The 23,624-nt window shown below is 37.9% G+C and overlaps 5 protein-coding genes across 5 annotated transcripts; 4 read left to right on the top strand and 1 right to left on the bottom strand.

Moving 5' to 3' along the window:
- The first annotated feature begins 664 nt into the window (after positions 1-664).
- On the top strand, positions 665-8,324 carry cnih2 (cornichon family AMPA receptor auxiliary protein 2). Its single transcript, XM_079447924.1, has 7 exons — positions 665-1,230; positions 1,722-2,401; positions 4,628-4,696; positions 4,904-4,951; positions 5,709-5,821; positions 5,896-6,039; positions 6,460-8,324. The coding sequence occupies exons 2-7, from the start codon at positions 2,321-2,323 to the stop codon at positions 6,485-6,487; spliced, it is 483 nt and encodes a 160-aa protein (XP_079304050.1). The 5' UTR covers positions 665-1,230; positions 1,722-2,320; the 3' UTR covers positions 6,488-8,324.
- A 4,157-nt stretch (positions 8,325-12,481) lies between these two features.
- Positions 12,482-13,389, top strand: uqcc3 (ubiquinol-cytochrome c reductase complex assembly factor 3). Its single transcript, XM_079449337.1, has 2 exons — positions 12,482-12,695; positions 12,962-13,389. The coding sequence occupies exons 1-2, from the start codon at positions 12,579-12,581 to the stop codon at positions 13,088-13,090; spliced, it is 246 nt and encodes an 81-aa protein (XP_079305463.1). The 5' UTR covers positions 12,482-12,578; the 3' UTR covers positions 13,091-13,389.
- A 1,795-nt stretch (positions 13,390-15,184) lies between these two features.
- On the top strand, positions 15,185-17,061 carry mrpl49 (mitochondrial ribosomal protein L49). Its single transcript, XM_079448770.1, has 4 exons — positions 15,185-15,498; positions 15,637-15,781; positions 15,924-16,048; positions 16,191-17,061. Exons 1-4 carry the CDS (start codon positions 15,388-15,390, stop codon positions 16,335-16,337), a joined length of 528 nt encoding a protein of 175 aa, XP_079304896.1. The 5' UTR covers positions 15,185-15,387; the 3' UTR covers positions 16,338-17,061.
- Positions 17,037-19,224, top strand: znhit2 (zinc finger, HIT-type containing 2). The gene is made up of 2 exons (XM_079448768.1): positions 17,037-17,225; positions 17,341-19,224. Exon 2 carries the CDS (start codon positions 17,389-17,391, stop codon positions 19,081-19,083), a length of 1,695 nt encoding a protein of 564 aa, XP_079304894.1. The 5' UTR covers positions 17,037-17,225; positions 17,341-17,388; the 3' UTR covers positions 19,084-19,224.
- Positions 19,105-23,526, bottom strand: tm7sf2 (transmembrane 7 superfamily member 2). The gene is made up of 11 exons (XM_079448769.1): positions 23,414-23,526; positions 23,195-23,257; positions 22,894-23,090; positions 22,701-22,755; positions 21,111-21,305; positions 20,853-20,956; positions 20,505-20,624; positions 20,256-20,424; positions 20,084-20,164; positions 19,795-19,917; positions 19,105-19,707 (listed from the first exon to the last, which is right to left on the bottom strand). The coding sequence occupies exons 2-11, from the start codon at positions 23,250-23,252 to the stop codon at positions 19,547-19,549; spliced, it is 1,263 nt and encodes a 420-aa protein (XP_079304895.1). The 5' UTR covers positions 23,253-23,257; positions 23,414-23,526; the 3' UTR covers positions 19,105-19,546.
- Positions 23,527-23,624: the final 98 nt, after the last annotated feature.

The following is a 23,624-nucleotide window of genomic DNA, read 5'->3' as shown; positions in this document are numbered from 1 at the left end:
GCCGAAAGCTCTGTCGATATACCTGCAGTCTCAATAACACAAGCAATAAAAGCAAACCACAAGCCTTAATTTTAGAACAATTTAGCGACTTCACCTTAGGGAACATTTCTCGCAAGTGAAATGGATGCAATAAATATTTCCCACGCATAAAGTACATGCAATAAACAGAAAAGTGAAGTTTTGAAATAGGCCTAAAGCTAATAAGAAAACAAAAATAAGACCCAAGGGGCTATTAATCAAAAATAAATGTGCACACCATAAATGAGGAAGCACGGGACCTAAATATGTGAGATCAATGTGGCATCTCATTTTGTGTTAAATAAATTAAATATTTATGTCAAAAATGTTATACATTTGTTTTATGTTATATTGTATAAAATGATATTTAAAAAGCACATGTGTGATGTTTTATCTGGATAGGCGGTATGAAAACACTCCTTGGTTTCTTTTGATCTACATACTTGACACATATAGTAAATAAGAAATAGAGAGACATGGAAACTGACACTTCTTCTCTTTTGCTGTGACAGAAGCACTTTCATCAAGGAAGTAACGCTGTGAAAGAAAGAGACAGCTCTGAGAGAATAAAAGAGGGAGGGGAGAGAGTAAGAGACAAACAAGGGAAGCCAAAGAAGAAAAGACTCGGAGCTCCCTCTGCCCCCTCATATCTCTCGAGGGAATGAGAGAGTACGCTGAAAAGCAGGACAGAAAACAGAAGCACAGAGAGGGAGAAGACTGTTGAATGTAGTTGGGCATCATGTTCGGAGCTAATAAGATACAAATTTTATTCTAAACATCTTAATCAGGTTGGGTTAGGTGAAAAAGGTAAAAGGGTTTATATTTTTTACCTGAATTTGTTAGAAGCATTACAGAACGGGTCTTGATAGAAAGAAGCAAATGGGAAACAGCTAGGGCAGACATGGGTAGGAAAATAAAAACGGTAGGTTAATGAAGTGACTTCTGGAAGCTGCGTGGGATCAAATGCATGTGCAGCGCAACAAAAAAGAGCAAAATACGACCAGCACGTTCATGCGTTTTTTGCTTCTGGCTTTTCGTACCTGTCCAGAGCACCAACCAGCCAATAAGACACTGTAATGGGACCGACTGTGACACCCAAAGCAAGACAGACCAGAGATTTCTGACATGGTGTCGACCCAGATTGACTGGAGAAAAATGAGGGGAACCAGGACAGACGCCGACAGACTTGAACTCCTGATTCAGAAAACAAAGGTAGATACTACTAACATGCTACCATCATCACTTATAATCCATCACGGCTAAAAGTTAACCATTCTCATCACTGAAATGTCATTGTTTAGATTGTTTGAGGTATTGTTCATCATTGCAGTGTTGTTACAGCATGCCTTGGATGGCTGCACATCTAAATATGGCACATATATTAAAACCAAGGGTATAGATGATTGAAGTGAAGCATTGGGGACTGCAGAAGCCATATGGTGCACAAAATCACTAGTCAAGCATGTCATTTCTTGCAAAGGCAGCTTGCAGTGAGATTCCAGTATAAAATAATTCTTGTTATTTACATAGACATGAATATTGATTTAATAACGATTACAACTAAAAGAAGATGACTGATTGGAAGACCTATTGATCGGAGTGGCTAACAAGTGTCACATTATTGATTGACATGACCAAATTTAGAAATACTTCTATTTGTAATACTGTTCGTCATCCATCCATCAATTTGGTCTGTGTTTCAGATCGTACACAGTGCGATGTGGCATTCATCCTCCAGTGACCGATGTGCCAACAATATATTTTTTAGGTGTTGTGCCATATATAAGGTGCGTGGACCCAGTGAGCACTAATAGAAACAGGAGGAGGGGACAGATTTTCAACATACCAAAAACCCTCTGCCAATCAGAGGAAAAGAGAGAGGGGCAGTGAAGAGCAAGTGAAGAAGAGGGAGAGAGGAGTGAGATTGCAAGAAGAGTGAAAAGCGGAAACAGCTCCAGCAGTTATCTCGAAAGCACCCAAGCAGAGAGAGAAAGAATTACACACATACACACATGGAGAGTCCAGCACTACAAGACACTCCAGCCAGCGGAGGTGGATAACCAACAGACATAAGCTGAGAAAGCCAGACGCCTCATATCTGAAGCTCCAGACGAGAAGATTCTTTTATAGACCTCTCCATCCTCACCTGGACCGAGAGGGAGAACAGAAGAGTGTTCAGCAACAGTGTGAAAGTGAAGGCGACGCAGTTAGAAAGACAGAGAGAAAGATAGAGAGAGAGCAGGGGAAGATTCCCCTTTGCCCTCTCTCGACCCGTTTCACCGTCAGGCTGGCCGGCACAGCCATGGCCTTCACCTTTGCTGCCTTCTGCTACATGCTAACACTCGTGCTCTGCGCTGCCCTCATCTTCTTCGTCATCTGGCAGGTAAGTTCCGAGCTGTCTGTAGTTTCACACCTTGCTGTAGATCTTCTGTATTTAATACTAAGTGGGTACGTAAGTGTGTGGAAGAGCTTGATGTGTTACCTGTAGCATCGTCACACTTACATTTGAGCTGGCATCGTCGCCAAGTCTCTGACTGCGTGAGTGTGAATGCGTGTGCTGGTGCCAGTTTTCGAGCGTTGAGACTGGTGTGTGTCTGTCCAAGCTGTCTCCTCTGCCCTTAAGAAGGAGCCTTTTACATGAGGTGAAGTTAAAATGTACTAGTTATTTTTGGAGCGGACATTCTGAGTCATTGATGATTAATGATTGACAGAACATGCAGACGACTACAGAAGAAAGTACCAAGGTGTGCACAAGGTTATCATGAGTAGCCTATGATTAGTTGTGCATCTTATTGAACATTTTGCAGTAATATTATGAAGTATGCATTATATTTAATTCATTATTTCAAATTTTTAATTTTCAATTGCTTTGAATATATCACACACGTGAACACACAATTATATATGGGTGAATGTCATAAAACATATTAAGAAAATTTCATATTTTACCCCAAAATCTAAATACATTAGTAAGTCTTTTATGTAGATGCCTTAACTGTAGTATTATACTTTTAATATTGTTTATAGTTTAATTTAATGATTTAAAAAATATTTATTTTTATATTTTAAATAGATTCAAGATCATGCAGTTTAATATATATATATATATATATATATATATATCATTATTTATTGCATTTATTTTTAATATATGTGAGCCTGGACAACAAACAATGTCTCAACGGTCAATTTTTCCGATATTGGGATTTTTACATAATATGAAAGCTGAATAAATATGCTTTCCATTGGTGTATATGTTAGTATATGACGATATTTGGCCGAGATACCACTAGTTGAAAATCTGCAATCTGAGAGTGCAAAAAATCTAAATACTGAGTTTTGATATATTGACAGTAGGAAATTTACAAAATATCTTCATGGAACATGATATTTACTTAATATCTAATAATTTACTTTAAATTATTTTTTTTAAATCGATTACTTTGACCCATACCATAGATTTTGGGCTATTAGTAAAAATGTTCCTGTGCTACTTAAGACTGGTTTTGTGGTCCAGGGTCACATATTATTAAATTGTTATAATTTTTTAATATAAATTAAATTTAAGTATAATAAATAATACAATGACAAATAAGAATTTCATTAGACTCAGACAATCACATCTTTTCAAAATAACAGACAAAAAGAAAAAATGCTTTAATGAGTTTAACTAAGCATAGGAAGAGGTCAACAGCACATCAGTACTACATTGGTTCTTCTGAGGCATCCCGCTGTCTGTAGATTTACAAATGAAATTTACACAGTCGCCACCAGAGACTTCAGCATCATCTGTATTCTACATACTGGATGCAGCAATCTCACAAAGGCAACAGCAGACAAACACAATGGTTCTGAAACAGAATTTCTAAAGTCTAAAACCCCAGCGCACAGGCTCTTTGAATTCCTGAACAGAGGTCAAGATATTTTCAGGTTGGTGGTGCATCGCAGACCTTACGTGTAAGACATTTAAAAAGCCATTAAGAAACAGACTTGAAATGACTGAGTATTGACTAATGACAGGAGTGGGAGAGAATCTAAACATGAGTCATTTGCTGTGAGCGTGTGTGTGTGTATATATTTATATATGTGAGAGAAGGAAGGAGCATGGAGACAGAATGGGGGAGGTTGAGAGTCTGTGCATGAGGGCATGTCGGCGAGAAACCATGTTATTGAGAATGCTTATCAAACCGTAATTTTGTTCTGACACCCCCCTTCATCTCTTTATGGCTCTCGGCCAATAAGATTGTGAACTCACTTCTATAGTAACCATGACACCCGTTTGGGGGCTCCTTCAGTAGCCATGGCAACCGCATCTGTTTACAGATTACAATGAAGTGAGGACCGCTGGAGATGTGGATCTATATGTGAAAAAGATAAAAGATGGAGAAGGGGCTAGAAAGAAAAATATAGCTTGAAGCCAAAGAAAACGGTTACGGAAAGTTAAAGTCATACAGAGAGAGACAAAGAAACAATTAAAATCAAGAAAGGATAGAGTTATTATACATGATGTAAGAAGCATCATCTGTTTATTAATTTAAGAAATACACAAAGATGACTTTCAACAAGAAAGTTAGGTAGCTCAACTAACACCAGTTCTGTTTCTGTCCAGATTATTGCATTTGACGAACTGCGCACAGACTTCAAAAACCCCATCGATCAGAGCAACCCCACCAGAGCGGTAAAGGCTTTTCTTAGATCACGATTTCTTTCACACAGCATCAACTACACAGCATCACTCTACCAACTGTGAACAGCAGGATCGAAAGAAAGTCTCCATAAAACATGCACACACACAAGACATGCATGCATGCTGTGCAACATATAGAATGATTTCAGCTAGAGATTGCTGCTAGATTTCTTACAGGATTTTTCTGTTTTTCCTCAGAGGGAAAGGATACTGAACATCGAGAGAATTTGCAACCTTCTCCGAAGGGTAAGTGAAATTGTGGTAGATCACAAAGTCAATTTGAGGTGCTCACAGGATAGTTTACTGAAAATGACAAATTAATAAATAAATCAATAAAAATTTATTTACTCAACAAACTTTACAGTTTTGTTTACTTTCACTGTATTCATTTAGCTGTCCTGTAGCTCAGTGGTAAGAGCGTGGCGCTAACAATACACAAGGTCGTGGGTTAGATCCCAGGGGATTGCACATACTGAGCAACAAATGTATAGAGTAATGCTATGTAAGTGGCTTTGGATAAAAGCGTCTGCCAAATGCATAAATGTAAAAGGTCCAGTGTATGAAATTTAGCGGTGAGGTTGCGAATTGCATAGTTCATATAATATACATAGATATGGATCCTCCAAACAATGACACACTGCACCTTTAAAGATTTGTTGTGTTTAATGTGAATATGAATTAAATGTGAAACGGTGAATTAAAATTTGAAGCAAATGAAGCAAAGGCATCGTGTAAATTGTGAAGAGGAATGTAAAGTAGACTAAAGATAATGGCCTTGACATGTAGTCAGAAAGTTGTTAAACAGAAAGATGTTGAATAGACGTCCTTGGAGCATTCTGTATCTAAAAACTACAAAATGATCTTTTCTTTCACACGCTCACAAAGAAACAGAACTGATTGTGAAAAGGATGAGACATTTGTCAATGACGAATGCATTTCTGCACATTTGCTTTCAGAAAACAGAAGCTCAATGCGTTTACACTATTCATAACCCCTTTTGCAGCTGGTGGTTCCAGAATATTCCATCCACGGGCTCTTCTGTTTGATGTTCATGTGTGCAGGGGAGTGGGTAACTCTAGGTCTCAACATCCCCCTGCTCCTTTATCATCTCTGGAGGTACAAACTCTCACTCACATCTGCTACAGAAAAATACTTTGTGTTAAGTAATTTCCTCTCATTTTCTCTCATAGGTTTTTTCACCGTCCTGCAGATGGGTCTGAGGTTATGTATGATCCTGTGAGTGTGATGAATGCAGACATTCTGAATTACTGCCAAAAAGAGTCCTGGTGCAAACTAGGTTTCTACCTGCTCTCCTTCTTCTACTATCTGTACAGGTACTGCCATTTTCTTTGTAAACAAATGTCGGATAAGTATCAGTATTACTACTGCTTATACTTATGGCTCAGGGATCTTAAGCGTATTATGCAAACCACAGACATGAATGATATCTCTAAATGAGTGGCTTGATGAAAGTTGCAGGAACAATTTTCTAAGCTTTAGGTTGGTTTAAGTTTTCTTGAATATCTGCATTAAGAAATTAAGAGGTGTCATAGGTTTCATATAATCCTAAAGACAGGCAGGAAGTTATGACCCACCAGGACAGAAGATATTGAGATATGAGAGATATTTAGCTGCTATTCACAAGTCTATATATTATTTCTTAACTTAATTAAGTCTTTAATTAAAATGGTTGAAGTTTGTCTATGAGAACAAATTAGTGTATTAGCTTATCTCATAATCCCTCCTTTTTTCAGTATGGTGTATGCTCTGGTCAGCTTCTAAGCAATATGATCGAGTGAAGAATAAAGTACTATGAAAGGAATGAGAGAGATGACAGACAGAACGATGTCACGCTTTCCTCTCCCTCATCCACACCTCTCCACCGCTGACCTTGTTCAGCTCCTCCTCAGATCTTCTGGGTGGGGATGGACGATGGACATAAGGAGAGAAGACTAAAGACAAGGGGAGACTTAAAGCCGCCGAAGCAAAGTTGCCTCAATCACTGCCATTCAAAAATGAGAAGACAAGTGGACCTAAAGAAATAAGTGCAATAAAGAGGGGGAACAAAAGGCTCAGGTAGCGTAACATCGTTTTATTTCTCAAGGGCTGCTGAAATCTGCTGCTCATCTTAAAAAGAGATATTCATGCTATTACAATTAAGGATGTTAGGCCGTGGAATTTATGTTGCAATGTTTTTTTAGTTCAGATAATACAAAACCACATTTCCTGTGGTGTTATTTCAAAGTATTTAATTACTGCTAAGTATTTGCTATTTTAGTATTTGTGGTAGATTTACCAGTAAATAGAGGTTTAATATAATAATTCATATATGGCTCGGTTGTTGCAGTAGGGTTAGGGTGGTTTTGTTAGCATCCTTAAAAAAGAAAACAACGCACAAAGAGGTATATTTTTACGTGGTGATGTTTACACATATTTCAAGCCAATCAACCAATGAGACAAATACCACAAGCCGGAAAAACTGTTTGAGCACCATCACTTCTGAAGAACTTTTATAAGAGCGACTTGATGTTTTGGGTTCATCCATCACGGGCCGTGGTGAGGACAGACGGTCAAGCGATACAACACTTCCTCCGTGAGATCCTTAATTGATGTGGGTATGTTGGACAGGCAGTTCCTGAGGGACAGGAGATCCGACCCCAACCACTGCCGGAGTTAAAATACCCATTAGACTGTGACAAATCATAAAAGCACTTTTGGAATGCCAACAGATGAACTGTAGCAGCAACAGAGGAATAGTCAATTGCGTTGAGTGCGTGAGACTGTCCAACGTGGCTGAACGTGATACAGATGATGGAGACGCAGGTGATGAGGTTGTCATGTCAATGACAATGATTACGATCTCACATCAATGACCAATTGCAGCAGGAAACGAGAACTTGTCAGGCAATCTTGCTTGATGTTGGACTATATAGGCCTACAGCATTTATGCCACTCTGTTCTGTGTTATTGAGGGCCATAGGACCCCCATCTTGGGTGTTGTGTTGTGTCCATGAGTCTGCTAACAAGTAGATTAATGATGATTATTTAACTAACTCAGTTGTGTGTAGTTCTAGCTTTGTAGATTAATAAGCTGGCGTATCATTCCTGAGCCTTTGCGGTAGCTAGAACAGATTCATTACACAATACTGTGGTGGAGGTATTATTATATTCTCTTCAACACACACGCACATATAAAATGTAACACCTCATTTTAATAAACAAGTAATTTAATAGACACAGTCAGAGTGCATTTTAGAAACGCTGCCTCTTTAGTTTGGACCCCCTTTATGTATTTAGGCTTTGACTTGATATACCCAAATAATAATGTGAATATACCCTGGACAATCGCTTTTAGCACAACAAAGTACTGTGGAAAGGGAGAAATGACTAGGGTCTTCATTCTAGACGTCATCAGTGAATGTCTTTTTGTGATTTGATATTTGTTAAAATGCAGTATCTACATTTAAGAATACCTGCATGACAATATCTTTTATACATGATTCATTAATGTACAGCACCTTTGGTAACTTAACGGTGTGTATTCAGTTGGATACAACCTAAAAGCTTATATACTCTATGAAAGCAATTCCTCTTGTTGTAATAAAACACTGTTGCAGAGAAAAGTGTGTGTTGTTTATTGCATAAGGGTGGGAAATAAATGCAACATAAATTTGGATTCGTACTAAAACCAACTATAAAAGAAACAGTACACACAATCATTCAGGCACCCTTATATCTTTATAAACACATATCTTTCATTCTTATGCCCTGGTAGAAAAAGCAGCACATGTTCTGTCGTGTTCCACTGAAAAACGAAAGATCATCGATCAGGTTCAAAATGACTTGAGGGTGACTCAGGATTTTCATTTCTGACAGAACTATCTCTTTAAGCACAAGACGGTCTGAAACGAAGATATATTGGATTCTGCAGAAACTAAATTGAAAGAGAGAAAGAAAGAAAAAACAATTATTCAAATGCTGAAGGCCAACAGTCTTGTGCCAAAGGACTCGAGTGAAAGAAAATGTTACAAAGTGATGATAAGAGAGAGAGAGACAGCAAGTGTGAGTGCTTTGGAGTCAGTAAGAGGCTAACACAGTTTGGTTGCCATGGAGACACCAAAAGAATGAAATGCATTTTATGTTAAGTTGTTTCTCTCTGTTGCTGAAAATCTAAACCAAAAGCCCGGCCAGCATAGTCTTTCTGTGCATGACTGCACAGCTGAATAATGTGCCAAAGCTTTGAACAGTAATTCAGTATGAAAATGGAGCAGAAAAATGGAACACGGTGGATAAATTTATTAATTAAAAATCCTAACAAAATTTTTTTTTTACATGCCCGTTTATCGCAGGACACCAGAGTGCACTTTAATCTGTGGCACATGAGAAAACATGCATGTGATCACATACATTCCATTGCCGAAGTCTATTTCTTTTTTTGCTCCTCTCTCTCTTCACCTCTCGAGAGATGTTGCTATGGAAACTGGTTACAATTGATAAGTTAGAAACATGAGTGAGCCACAGACAAGCTGCTGGTACATACACAGACATAAAGACACACGTAGACTAGAAACACCTACACTTGAAAAGCGTTCTATGTTTGAAGAGATGTTTTCAGATCATCAGGAAACGATTTATATGTGGTATTATAGATCAGCGATTTAACCCTTTTTAATCTCCTTAGGATGCCAGTCCTCAACAATGAGTCAACAGGAAGCAGCATAATTCAGCCTGGTATCTACAAAATCATGAATCAGATGCAAGAATGTTACTAATGTAATTAATTTCTCATAATATGATAAAAGGAATGACAGAATATTAGAAGGACAGGAGGGGACATAAATTATGCATTGGTGCAAATCTCACTACACCTTATCAGAATTAAGATGAGGTTTAAAGTGAGAAAATGAAAGACAAATTAGACTATAAATGATAAATGGGGTTGGGAGAACAAAGATAGTTTTGAGATACTGTGGTGTCCTTTGGACACTGGAGCACAAGTTACCTGTGCATGCTTTTATCAGCACGAACAGGGCTTGGAAGGAATTAAAATGCAGACTGAAATAATTTATTAGGTATTTCTGGAAAAGTTATTTTTTCTAACTAAACCAACGCAAACGTTTGATCTTTTCAGGGAGAAAATGCTATAAACAGTTTAACAAAACATCAGAAACGACTATATACATGTAAGAACTTAAAGCGATAGTCCACTCAAACATTATATCATTATTTACTCACCCTCATGTCATTCTTAACCTTGTATAACTTTCTTTCTTCTGCAGAAAACAAAAGAAGATATTTTGAAGAATGCTTGTAACCAAACAGCATTGGTCCCCATTGACTTCCATTGTTCCAAATTTTTGTTAGATATTAATTTCTATATTTTCTTTTGTGTTCCACAGAAGAAAGAGTCATATACAGGTTTTAAGGGGGGAAAATTGACATAATCTCTTCTTATTGGGCGGTGAGCTATTCCCTTAAAGGGGCAGTCTTTTGCTTTCCACGAATGAAGATGCTTTATGCAAAATCATGCATGGAGTTCATATGAATATGTTTTACACACTAGTGTGATTTAGAAAAATTAACTAATTTTGCATTAAGGAAGTACATATTTTTAGCAGCCATTTCCCCTCTCCACAGATGATTTATGTGCAACAACACATACGCAAATTGTAAGTGTGAATTTCTGTCTTGAAATTCTGTCGAGAACTGCCTGTAGACTCACTCCCAACCCCATCGGAGCCATGATTAGCATTCATACTGGACGCGGTGCCATGAAATATCGCACAGGTGTTGAGGGGCGTTAAATGCTGTTGAGAACATCACGAAGCACAATGTGTGTGTGCTCATATGCATAACAGGTTGTTAAGCAGACAAAGGTAAACTATTATAATTAAAATATCTACATGAACACACACCAGGGGAGAATGTAAACTATGAGGCACACACTAGTCTACATATGCTGGCACACACTCGCACACATTAATATTTCCTTCAATGATCACCAGTGCACCTTCTGGGAAAAAGCGGCTGTCATGGCAACAGGAGCAGGCATCTGCAAGTGTTACTGTAGCAATCAGAGAGGAAAGGCAGCCAGGGGGTTGGCGTGAGAGGTGTCATTATAGACTGAGTGATTTAGAGGAGGTGGGGGGTGTGAGAGGCAGGAAACGATTAAATGTTCAAGCAATAACACAGCCAGTAGAAATGACCTCTCTCTGCCTCAGAACATCAGAGATTTGAGCCTTAAATTAGTATAGGTGGGGTGAAGGAATCTAGTGATCACAACATGCACGCTACCCCCTAATGCTCTGCAGGATAAGACAAAAAAATACCATTATTCTGAAATCTTTCAAGCCAAAACTGTTAACTTTGACAAACTGAAACAAATTATTTTTTTTGCAATTTCTCACTCTATTGTTTTCTGGGATGATATAGCTTTCCGATTGTATGCTTACATACAAACTACTACTTCATTAAGGTTAGCATCCATTACAAATAAATTACCCTAATAATCTTTTTTTACATCCGTATATATCTACTATACTCTAAAATCACTGTAAAATATAAATTCTTTGAAATATGTGATATTCTTCTATCTTTTTTATTCAAATAATGTGATTGATTTCGTTGTTTGAATATAGTGTCTTACGCCATGTTGCCACAATTTTTTTATAGTACTACCCATAACTGTAACTCTAGTAGCTGTGCAGAAACTGTGGTTACCATGGTGATCCCGGATGAACAAAGCTCTACATGTGATCAAGCTGAGAAAATGTTGCTTAAAGGGACACTAATATGTACCTTCTGTTTCAGCTGTCTATTCTGCACCTTGACTCTGATGTACACACATTATCGGCACTTATGTTCTTTCTACACACCCACTCATCCTGAAATGAGTCACACACACACATTTCTGATTTATTATCTCCATGCGGACAGTCCATATGCGTAATGATTTTTATTCTGTACAAACTGTATATTTTATCCTCTTAACCTAAAGATCGTAGAAAACTTTTTACATGTGTAGATTTTCCAAAAAATATCGTTCTGTACGATTTATAAGCTTTTATGCCTAAGGGGGCCTCAATTTTGGTCCCCACGGTTACCCGAGTCCCCATGAGTTGGTCAGTGTTCAGGTCCCCACCGGGATATATAAACAAGGACTTACACGCACAATCGCGCGCACACCCTCATAAAGTTCGTATACAGTCGTCGTCAATACAACATACTACTTTAGGGCCATCTAGTGGGAAATAAAAGGAACTTCATCTGTTACTTATGTATCCTTCTACTTATATTTTAGTTAAAGTGCATTCGGGAAGCAATACGTTGCATTAATAAAACGTTGCATTAAAAAAGTATTTTGTAAAGCATTTCCTTTTTTAACCGTGTTTTGTTTTGGAACTTATTCCAGCAGCAGGATTGGTGTTCTACGGTCGCCATCCGCCATAAAAGCATCCCACCAAACTACCATTATAGACACTATAGTTTCCATTACATCTGTTTGCATTTCAGTGATGTTTTTATCAAATATTTTACATTTGGTTAAATAAATAATTATTAATAATTAACAATTATAAATATCCTACCTATGATAGCATACGATAAACCGCTTATTGAGAACGAAAGAAAGAAAGTTACCATGATTTGCAAGCACGTGTACATGTCCATTTACACATCGATCACAAAGAGTTGTCTGCCAGTAACGTTAGCTAGCTGTTTAAAAGGTTGTATAATGCTAATGCAGAACTCCCACAATGCACTGCGTGCCATCAACTGACATTGTGAAACGAGTTGGGAGCTGAGGTATATGTATAATACATATCACGGGTTAAATTATTAGATTGTTAATGCTGTCGGAGAGTTTGTGCACATCATGAGTGGCATGAGGACTATACTCACCTCTATAGCCCTGGTCGGGACTGTCGGGGCTGGCTATGGTATGTGGGCCATAATTGTTCCTGGAGAAGAGAGGAAAAGGGAACTCGTAAAGGTACTATTATATTATTGTACAGGGTAAACAGACTTTAATTGATATATTCACTCAGTTGGGGGGTTTGTTCTGTAACTATCTTAAAAATACTTTTTTTGTTGTTTGTAAACAAGCGGCAGGGCAGAGAATGAACTGAATCTACGTGTGGGGGAGACTTATTAATTTACGTGGGATCGTTATGTTGTTATAATAGAGAAATGCGTTGTTTTTTCATTGCAGACGATCTTTACTTTCATTCATATATTAACGTTACTCTATTTTCTCAGAATCTGCCGGAGTCTAACCCTGCCCGTATGGAGGAGACCAGGAGGAGAAATGCCCTCATGCTTCAGGTTCTCAAGAACGCTGCAGAGACCCCAGATAATATTGCACGTGGATATGGTGGACCTAAATGATGAATGCGTTTTGCACAAAAAACAAGACTCATATTCTTATGGGAATCTGCAGGAGGACCACGCAGACTTATTTAAAACAAGTTATCAATAAAGTTAGATAAATTATTTGCATACGCATCTTGTATAAGGGCAGATTTGTTATATTTAAGTCTTGATGATTGTAAATAAACTAAACTATGAGTAATTAAAGAATCAACGTCATTGGAAACAGCATTGTTGCTCTATATACGATAATTGTATGTAAAAAATGAGACGGCTTGTTGTAGATGACATTTGTGTTATAAAAAATCTTTAAATTATGTCGAAACAGTGTAGAGGAGAGTTATTTAAATAAAAAACGTATTTAACTAATAGCTATTGTTCATACATCAATAATTCTAAAACTGTGTAATCGTAATGTCAATGTTTCTGCGCAAATTGTAAGCAGAAATGACTTGCACGGACACAACTATAACGTAAACGCTTCCGGTGTAAGGTCATGCAGATCTTTCTCAGTGGGATGTCCTCTACTATATGAGCATCTAAAATGTTCCCAAATTTTCTGGAAAACAGCGCTTGCTACTGGTTATAACGGTATATTTGCGAAAAGGTAGATCAGCTTGGCCATGTCCAGTGCACCGCAATCAACAGAGCAGTTGAGTCCTGTCACATCAGTGGCGCAACGACAATTATTCGGCAGTTGCTGGAGCTGTCGACTCTTATCAGGCGGTGGACTGTTGGCTGGTGGGGCATATGTATTCATGCAGGCGCGTAAAACAATGCGTCTAGGTGGGCCGACATCTCTGGGCACAGTTGCCCAGATCGCATTTGCAGCAGGTGAGATTTTGCGTGTGCTGTCTGTGCATCATAAAAGGGACTGAGTGGTCAATCACTTTGATCTGATTTCATTTGTCTCCAGGAGTGGTTTCGTGGGGCGTCGTGGTGATTGCTGATCCAGTGGGAAAGGCGACAAAGAAAGCATAGCGATGCTGAACTGGCTAAATTGACATTATGTGCAACGAATCACCAAAACAACAGTGGAGAGAGAGCCTATGCAAACCTGCAAATGTTTAGCAAAACTGTGCTAATATAAGAATGAATTTACGGTCGTGTTTCATTAAACATGTTTATTTGCAAAATTTCACTTACAGACGCTTCATTTTACATAATGTAAAGTCCCTGTGATTCACAGTTTACAAAATAAGTTTTATCCAAATGCTAATTTCAGTTTTCACCTGAGTAATATACTGACTCATCCAAGGGAATGTAATGTAATGTTTTTATGAACAAATAATGAGTTGCCATTCGGCCCCTTCTTTTTGACAAATGTTTGCAGAACATTTACAAATCTGCGATTGTAGTGAGTTCTCCTATTTGTCATGTCGGTCTTGTTCTTCTTTTCTCTTGCTCGTCCACCTGAGAGAGTCAGAACTAGTGCATTAAATCAACCATGACTGATCCTACAGGGATTGATGGGGGAAATCAAAATCAAATAGAATCATACTTGGACAATAAGCTCGATTTTTTTCGAAGTCTTTTAACGTTTACTCAACTAATTTCTAGTGAATGTTTTCATCTTAAATTTAACAATCACATTGTGGGTCTCTTTAAACCTGGCCTCCCAAAGCCTTGATGACACGTCAAGAGTGCCAAGTTTCTCCATTCCGGACCCACAGATAGATATGATCTTATCATGACAAGCCAGTCCCTCCAAAGACTCAATCTGTGCCTTAAAAACCCTCGTGTTATTACAAAATAAACAAATAAAATCCAGTACGAGAATCAAAATCCGTCAATGTACCTTGATATGGGCAACAGTCTCAGTCTCTGACCCGTTCAGATGAATGGAGTGCCGAGTCTAGGCACGAACAAACTACTGCATCATGAATCTTTAAAAGCACGAAACATAAATGTACTGCGATTCACAGTTTCTTTACATTGATATATATACTATAAGTTAAGATCAGTACCTATATAAATTGATATCGACAACTATTAGCGACAAATTCAAGCCACCAACACCAAAATATTTTATATTTCTGTCTATCAATATTTGTATTTCCTGCACGTGCTCTTCGTAGGAGTTACGTAAAAGTCCCATAGAGCAGGGCAAAAAGCGCAGTTCTATTTAATACATTATTTTTGCGTATCAATTATTGGTACTAGTAATTTTGTAGATGTATATTTCGGGTATGTTTTAGATAACTCATGTTTTAGAGAAATATTATTTTGATATGTATCCAATGCCAATAAAGTTTCTTCATTCAAAATGATGACGTAAGAAAATTCGACTAACCTTCTTCCTGTCTCAAAGAGAAATGTCTGCCTCCGTTAGAAACATGTCTTTGACACTCTGTCGCAGTTCAAGAGTTGTCCAAAGAGCTTTCCGTCCAGCTACACGTTTTTTCAGTGTTGGATCTTGCTTAAAAGTAAGCAGTACTTTTACCCTCCATAATCATTTTGCGTGAGCTGACATGTCACAACAGTAGATCGGCATTAAATGTGGTCTGTGCATGATATAAACCTATGCAAAGTGTTCAACCGGGTGATTTTGTTGTCTTTTTCAGGTAGAAAACAGTTCTGATGGACCAGTGAGTGTCATTGAATCTACAGCAGAGTACAGGTTTGTAGAGAGGCTCATTCCTCCTTCACGCATCCCAGCTCCCCCTAAACACGATGGTCCTTCTCCGTCAGGATGGATCCAACCATCAGGTAAATTACTGCATTTCTTAGTATACACTTTCTGGTATACACGTAGTTGTAGCATGTGTTTACTTACGATTGGTGCTGTGTATTTTTCCAAAAGTTTTATAATGGTCTCCCATGGTTAGATTTTATTTTCATATTTACACAGCTATACCACCTTCGCTGCCTTACATGATCCGTCGCTCCCGAATGCACAATGTACCTGTGTACTCTGATATAAAGCATGGAAATCAAGACAGCACTCTGCTCAGGAAAATCGAGGGAGACATATGGGTGAGTGGAATGAATGAAAACTTCCAAACAAATATGGGTGTTCATTATATTACTGTGAAAACAGCTTCGTAGATTATCTGATGTGAGAAATACCTTGGGGAATTTCATTTTTAATTTTATTAATCTAATTTATGTTTTACAGGCACTGAACAAGGATGTGAAGGAGTTTCTGCTTGGGCTCACAGGCAAAGATCCTCCAACACAGGTCAATGAGATAACTGGAACCATCCGAATTAAAGGACCGTTTGAAAAAGAGCTGAAGGACTGGTTACTGAAGAAGGGGTTTTAATTATTTATTTATTAAATGGCAATACGAAGGCTGAGAAGAGACATGAAAAAGTAATGTAAATTCTAAACACGGGCTTTGATTTACAATGTTTGTGTTTTTGCTTTGTATTCAAGTTTGTAAATAAAACATGCTTTCCTAGTTTAAATAAATATAAGAACATGTCCTAAAACAGAATGTGTGATGATATGTGTGTCTGAAACATAACACACAGCTGCGTAAACAAATTTGATTTTTTTCACTTTTTTTCCTGAATTCACTATTTATAGATATGGGTCAACGTGAAATTGTATTTTTGGTTTCATTTTGTGAACTAGTGAGTCTGACAACATTTCTCCCAAATGAAAATATTGTTTTTTATTTGCATTTATTTGTAGATTATTAAAACTGGAAAAGCTGGTCTGGTCGAAATAACAAAGATGTTTGCAGATTTTGAATATTGCAAAGAAAACAAGTTTATATTAATGTCTAAACAACAAAACACCAATGTTTTACATGCATTTTAGGGTCGGTTAAAAATATGACGAATATACCCAGATTTTTTTTTTCACAATTTATATGCGTTTTTGCATTTTCTCAGTCCTTCTCATTGCTGTTGGGTTATTCCTGGAGCTATTCTTTCGTTAATTTCAACAGATACTTGCAAAAATACACGCCGAAATGCTGATTAAAGGCAAAACTGAAGTGATCTTCATTTTTTCTGCGGCTGTGTCTGCGCAAATTTTGCGCCGTTTCCTCCGCTTGAAGAGCTGGTAAAGGTAAACGTCATCATGTTGCGTCAAAACGGCAATCTAACGTGAAGCGTCGTGTTTGCGAAGAAATATGTTAACAAGAAGTACTCCAAACTACATTTGAATCATTTTCATGTATGTGGATAGACGTTTCTATAAGGTAAGAACATGTACACAAACCTTACTGCGGAATAATAAACGGCATACGATATCTGTTTAAACGCTGCGTCTGTAAAATAATGTTAAACTTATCCTTCTTTTCGTTTAAATTGCAGACCAGAATTATTAAAGAAATGCAATCTACCTCGAAAAACTAGCTCCTTATGGATCGAGTTGTTAGACGTAAAATCCCTGGCAGTCTACGTTCGTTACTCACGGATATTTCAGCAAGGGAAGAACAATACTTTTCTGACTGGCAAGAAACAGATCCGGAATCCGTAACTAATGACAGGATTGTACTTCCCAAAAGAGGGATTTCTGAAACCCCCCTGACACCAGCCACAGAGATAGAATGTGAAACTACTAATGGAAACGTAGCATATTCTCTCAGGCCATGTGGGCTTTGCCTATCCAATCCGTCCTGTTACACTTGTCCCAGGTGTAACATCCCATATTGTGGACTGGTTTGTTATCGCAGTCCTGATCACTCTGCCTGCTCTGAGGAGTTTTATAAAGAGTCTGTGCTCCAGGAGCTGAAATCTCAAGGTGTCACAGATGAAGAGGGAAAAAGCAAGATGCAGGAAATTCTGTTAAGGCTCAGACAAAGTGCAGAGGATGAAGGAGGTACGACAAATTTGCTAAGGAACTTGACAGGAACTAATGTGACACAACAAGACGCAGATGCTTTGGAGCTGCTTTCGAGGTTAGCAGAGATTCAGTCAGCTGGCGACGAGGATAGCCAGGAGGCACTTGAGATACTAACAAAACTACAAGACATCGAAGAGGGTAGTAATGCCATAGATGGGTGTGATGAAGAAGAGGAAACCGAGTTAACAGAAAAGTTAGCCGGGCTGGATGTTGACTCTCTTTCAGAAGAGGAACTCTGGTCATTGTTATCGCCCCAAGAAAAAGACAAATTTGAAGCACTGGTGAAAGGAGGAGGTATCGGTGGCCTGGTTGCCTTGTGGAGCCCCTGGTGGGAAAATCACGAGAAAGACACCAAAGCACTTATAGAGGAATTAAAATCTGAGAATGATGAAAAAATTTATGATGTGAATGAGAAAAAAGATGGACAGACAAAGGCCAGTGTTGAAAAAACTAAACGAGACACAAGGAAAGTAAAATTTGCATTGGGGACAATACAAGAGGTAAATGAAAAAGAGGTGATAAAAAAAGATAAACCAGTTAATAAATCAAATTCTTCAATCCCTGCCATAAGTGCAAAGATCCCACCTCTTCACACACTTTCCTCAAACTCATCTCCTCTAGTGCAGTACAACCTAGTCAATGTTATCTATGGATACACCTTCTCGCTGTCTCTCGTCAACGGGGACATCTCAGAACAAGAAATGTTGCTGGAGTTCTGTCAGGTAGTACTAGGCATCTCAGAAGTTCTTGGTGAAGGAAGTGTCTTCAGTTCTGTCCCAGAGGCTGTTGAAGCCGGAATAACAGCTGTATCTACAAGTGGACAATTTGACTGTGAAGACCCCAAGGCTCCGCTGCGAGCCGTGAAAGCCGTGGCTCACGTTCTGTCTGGAAAGAGCAGAGAGAACACTGTGGGCTACTCGCTGTCTGCTTTGTCCCAACTACGTTCAGCTTTGAATAAAGCAAAGAGTTTTGTTCCCAAAGCTGATGAGCAGGCGAGACGGATGTATTTCAAAGCAGGAAAAAAGTGTGAGTTTTTCCAGTCTTGGGTGATGGAGAATTCTGCTGCAGTGAGGAGTCTGGCAAGACAGGTGTGGATGGATTATGAGAGGAGGGACATTGAGAGGATGAAATTAGAGGGAGAGAAGAAAGATTTAGAAGTGAGACTGAAAAAAAGCAGAGGTAAAGGTGCGATGATAGAAGAAATTGAGTGAGATTTTAAAAATGAAACATTTATAAATAAACAGTAATTTGTCATTGAAGTAATTGTGTCTGGAATAAATTGTTTAATTTTTGAGAGTCAACAATATTTTTCAGAGATAATGTAAAATAATAAAACGTTTTTATTACTTTGGGTTGTCATGTCTGGGCTTCTTTAAAAATGAGTTTTATAAGCAAGTACATACTTATAGGTTCAGAAAGCACTGAAATATACATGCAATGCACTACAAAACATAAAACATAAGCATTAACAATCGTTATAAAACCATAATAGAAACAACCTTAAACACTATGTTTCAAAGGAGTTTGTGTCTTTTGCTCTTTAGTTTTGATGTTAAAACGACATTGTATATGATAAGTTCAGTAGGCTCCAGTGATTCAGCACCAGTGCTGGCTAGCACTAACCCACATCAGTGTTCGTGTTTGTATTTTATTGTAAGGTCTTCAAAGTCTGCATCAGTAAATGTAAGGGATTATTCTATAGGGCACTCGTTTGCAGTATGTATCCCAAGCGAGACCATACTTGGCTCTGCACTGTTTCTCATCCCTGGCCTCTCGGTGGATGAGCAGAATGGTAAAATATATGACATAGAAGTAAGGCAAAATATGTGACATTCCTAGAGTAAAAAAAAGAGGAAAATAAACTGATGGTGTTAATATATTTAGTGCGGATCAACACTAGATTATGGTTCTGAAATACTTACCACATGGTAGGGACCAAGCCAGAGCCATGAGAAGGTCCCCCAAGTAATTTGGATGTCTGACAAACCCCCACCATCCGGATACCAACAGGCGCTTTCCTGTTGCGGTGGCAATAGTTTCTAGATCTGAAATTAATAAAACGGACAAAGAGGATGGGTGAATGTGTTATTTATTCTCCAAATGCTCTGGGTGACTATTCAATAATGTTGATATTTTAGAATTTAAGAACATTGTTTATCAAATACAAATGCCCAGTATGCTGTAAAAACATCAAGATTAAACAATACTGACGTGTTACACTTTTGTGTGTAGGGTCTCTTCTGAACTGATTTTTCTGAGAGTTGGACCTTCGAAAAATATAATACCCAATTCCTGTGAAAAAAAGCATTAGGAGACTGTTCAACAGAAATTTTTATTAAGAAAGATGCAAATTGTGTGATCTTCACACACATAACAAATATACCATTTAAAAGAACAATTCCTGCTGCTCCCAAGGTACTAAGTGGCTGTGGGTGCACAACCAAAAACATGGCCTGAAGGCCATATGTGAAAGGAACCCAAGCAAGATCACCAAATGCCAACATGAACCCAAATCCATCATGTACAATGTCCATAGTTGTAAGCACAGCCTCCTGCAAAGAAAGACACAACAGTAGAATGAGCATTATTTTAGAATGGAACAAAAATATATCCTAAATATTTTTTCTCATACTTCGTTCCATAAAGCATCTGTGACATAGAGGAATTGGAAGCCATTCACAAGCAGCATGGCGAGAGATGGAGAGCCCCTTAGCTCTACCTCTTTCATCAGCATCCCCAGGTTTATAACTACCTGAGAAACAAGAGAAGAGATCTAATATTATGGGGTAAACTGGTGATCGCTATGCCTAAAACGTAAAAACTGTATGTATAGAATATAGAATACAGAACTATGTGCATGCATATATTTGATGTTAAAATCTCCCTCATTTGTATATCTTTGGATAAAGCATAAATTTAAACATCTGGATTTACACTTGCTGTATTACTGGATATAAAATACATTATTTAAAAAATTTACCCAGCCTATTAATCCAGGTCTGAGTTCACAGAAATATTTCAAGTCAAAGTCCCCAATGCGAGGGTTTAGCTCTCGACCCATGAAGAAGTCATACAGGGGATTTCCTTGAAATGACAATAAAACAAATAGTGAGATATCTTAAATATTTCAAAAGATTGTTATTAATAAATAGCAAATGCCTATGATACTCATGTATGACATACAGTCTAAGATAAATATAAAAATGTATGTTTCACAGAAGTGCTCTTATTATCTCACCTGTGTTTCCTCCAAGAGATAAAGCATATTTAGGAGCCCAGAATGAACGAATGTACAGGTACATAGACAACAGGTAGGACAAAGCAATGGCACACACAGCCAGAGGCAACAAAAGTTCAAAGAGATATGCAAGAGGCATCCCCAGCCCAAGACATAGTAAAAACAGGGCAACAGTAATGCAGAGGGCATGAAAACCTAAAAAGAGAGAGAAAAATGCTTAGTTCACTACCTTTCCATATATACTATCAACATACAACACTTTTTGTGTAAGAAATGAATAGTGAGATGAACTTATGCAGTCCTGAATTCTGAACGTATGTGATAACTTGATAGAACCCCAAAATGAAAATGATTTCATCATTACTCACCATTATGTAATTTCATACCTGTATATAAATGAACACAGAGAAAGATATTTGGAAGAATGTTATTCATTTTCAGTTCCGGGACATCATTGACTACCATAGTAGGAAGAATGAAATGGTAGTCAAAGGAGACCGAGAACTCTTGGTTTTCCTAAATTCTTCAGAATAACTCATTATGTGTTCTAGGGTTGCAAAGCTTAAGCTTCAAAATACCTGGGATGCCTCTTTTTTAAACGGTAGTATCGTAGTACCGTAGTTAATGTTGCATATGCGTAGTAATATTCATTTGAAAACTTACATCTGACTTTTTGCAGTGTTTATCTCCTAAATGAATGTTTGTTTTAAATGATTCAATAACTAATTGATAGATTTACACCACGTATTAGTTCTGCATTTAAAGTAAGCCTATTATTTCCCTTCATAAAGACTGCTTCATCAATGAAATTTGTCCCACATTTGAATTAGTTCCCACGTGCAATCTTACTTCAGTAAACTACTAAAACTCATATACAGTAGTGTTTTTGAGTCTTACCATAGTACATATTTAGGTATCCTACAGTATTTGCTACAATTTATTCAATTACTACAGTTAATACAACAACATATTCTAGTGCAAAGTATAATACAGTTTACTATAGTAAACACATAATTTTTTATCTAAATCTTAGTTTTTTCTATAGATTTGAATGATGAACACGGCACAGCATTGTGATACTACTTGGTATCGAGATACTTCAGCTGGTATAGTATTGTAAGACATATTTATGCTACCGTGACAACCCTAAAGTGTTCAACAGAACAAAAAAATACAATATTTGTTTCTTACTATGGTAGTGGATGATGTCCCAGAACTGAAATTTGCTAACATTCTTCCAAATATCTTTCTCTGTGCTCATTGGAACAAAGAAACTTATACAGGTTTGAAACGACCTGAGGCTGAGTAAATGATGACAGATTTGTCTTTTGAAATCCCTTTATCCCTTTACACTTACAAATACAGATTGGAAACTGGAAGTTAATAAATAATGACCTTTGAACTCTGGCCTGTATAATATATAGTAAAAACAAGTGCACGAGAACAAAGATTAGCATGCTTATATTATGTCAAGGACAAATACATATAATCAGATTGAGACACATAAGACCTTAAACGTCATATACAATATAGATAACAACCATATTTAAACTGTGTAACATTTGAAAGGTTAGACAGCTTATATATTACCATTAATAGGATATTTCAGCCTGGATCCTTCTCTAAGGACTAATCCTTCAGAAACCTATCAGTTAGAGAACAAACAGAAAAGAGTACAATTCCAAAATAATTCAATTAACACTAGATATAAATACGCAAAGTATTCTTGAAAATAGCATCCTAATGTATCTTTGGATGAACTATAGTAGATACATCTTTTCACCTTCCCCACTGGCAGCAGGTATAGAAAGCTCTGCAGGATGATCCAACCTGCAACCAGAACCACAGCTGAGGGGTCCCATAACTGGGCAGCGGGGGTAAGAGGAGGAGGCCACTGCAGCACACTAGCCGCTGGAGACCGACACACGCTCAGCAGGTACAGAACTGTCAAAGGCAGGAACACTGGGATGCAGGTGGCACCTGGACATGTGACAATTGAGCTCAGACATGGCTCAGAAACCCCTCGGACTATTAAGCAGAGCCAACATATCATGCATATAACTCGTAAGCAAATATCCCCTCACCTAGTGCACCTCCAAACTCCCTCTCAGTTGATTGTGATGGTTTGTGTTTAAGTTTCATTGTGTCTGTTTAGGACAGAGATGCAGTCAACACACTATCGCAGCCGTGCACATAAAGCTTTTAAAGATATTAATATACAAAATTCGACTACAGTACATTTGAACGAATTAAGGTAATAACCTTAAATAAGAATATCATAAAACAGTTGGTGTTTCCCTTACCTGTCTTTCCCACGAAGTTGCTGTTATTTTACAGAACGCTCATCACTGCACAGCGCTAAGGAGGTGACGCCCGCAACACGCTGTTTGCCTACACAGTCTCTGTCCAATCAGCGTTTACTGCGGTCATCATAAGAGTGTGGAGAGGCAGCCAGCGAACCAATCATACTTTTACTATTGTAGATGGGCCCGCCCTCAACATCTTCCTGACCAA

The sequence above is a fragment of the Barbatula barbatula genome (genome assembly GCF_947034865.1).
Source record: "Barbatula barbatula genome assembly, chromosome: 24".
Taxonomy (NCBI): Eukaryota; Metazoa; Chordata; class Actinopteri; order Cypriniformes; family Nemacheilidae; genus Barbatula; species Barbatula barbatula.
The sequence above is the reverse complement of the archived record's forward strand: the minus strand, read 5'-3'. Positions and strand labels throughout refer to the sequence as shown.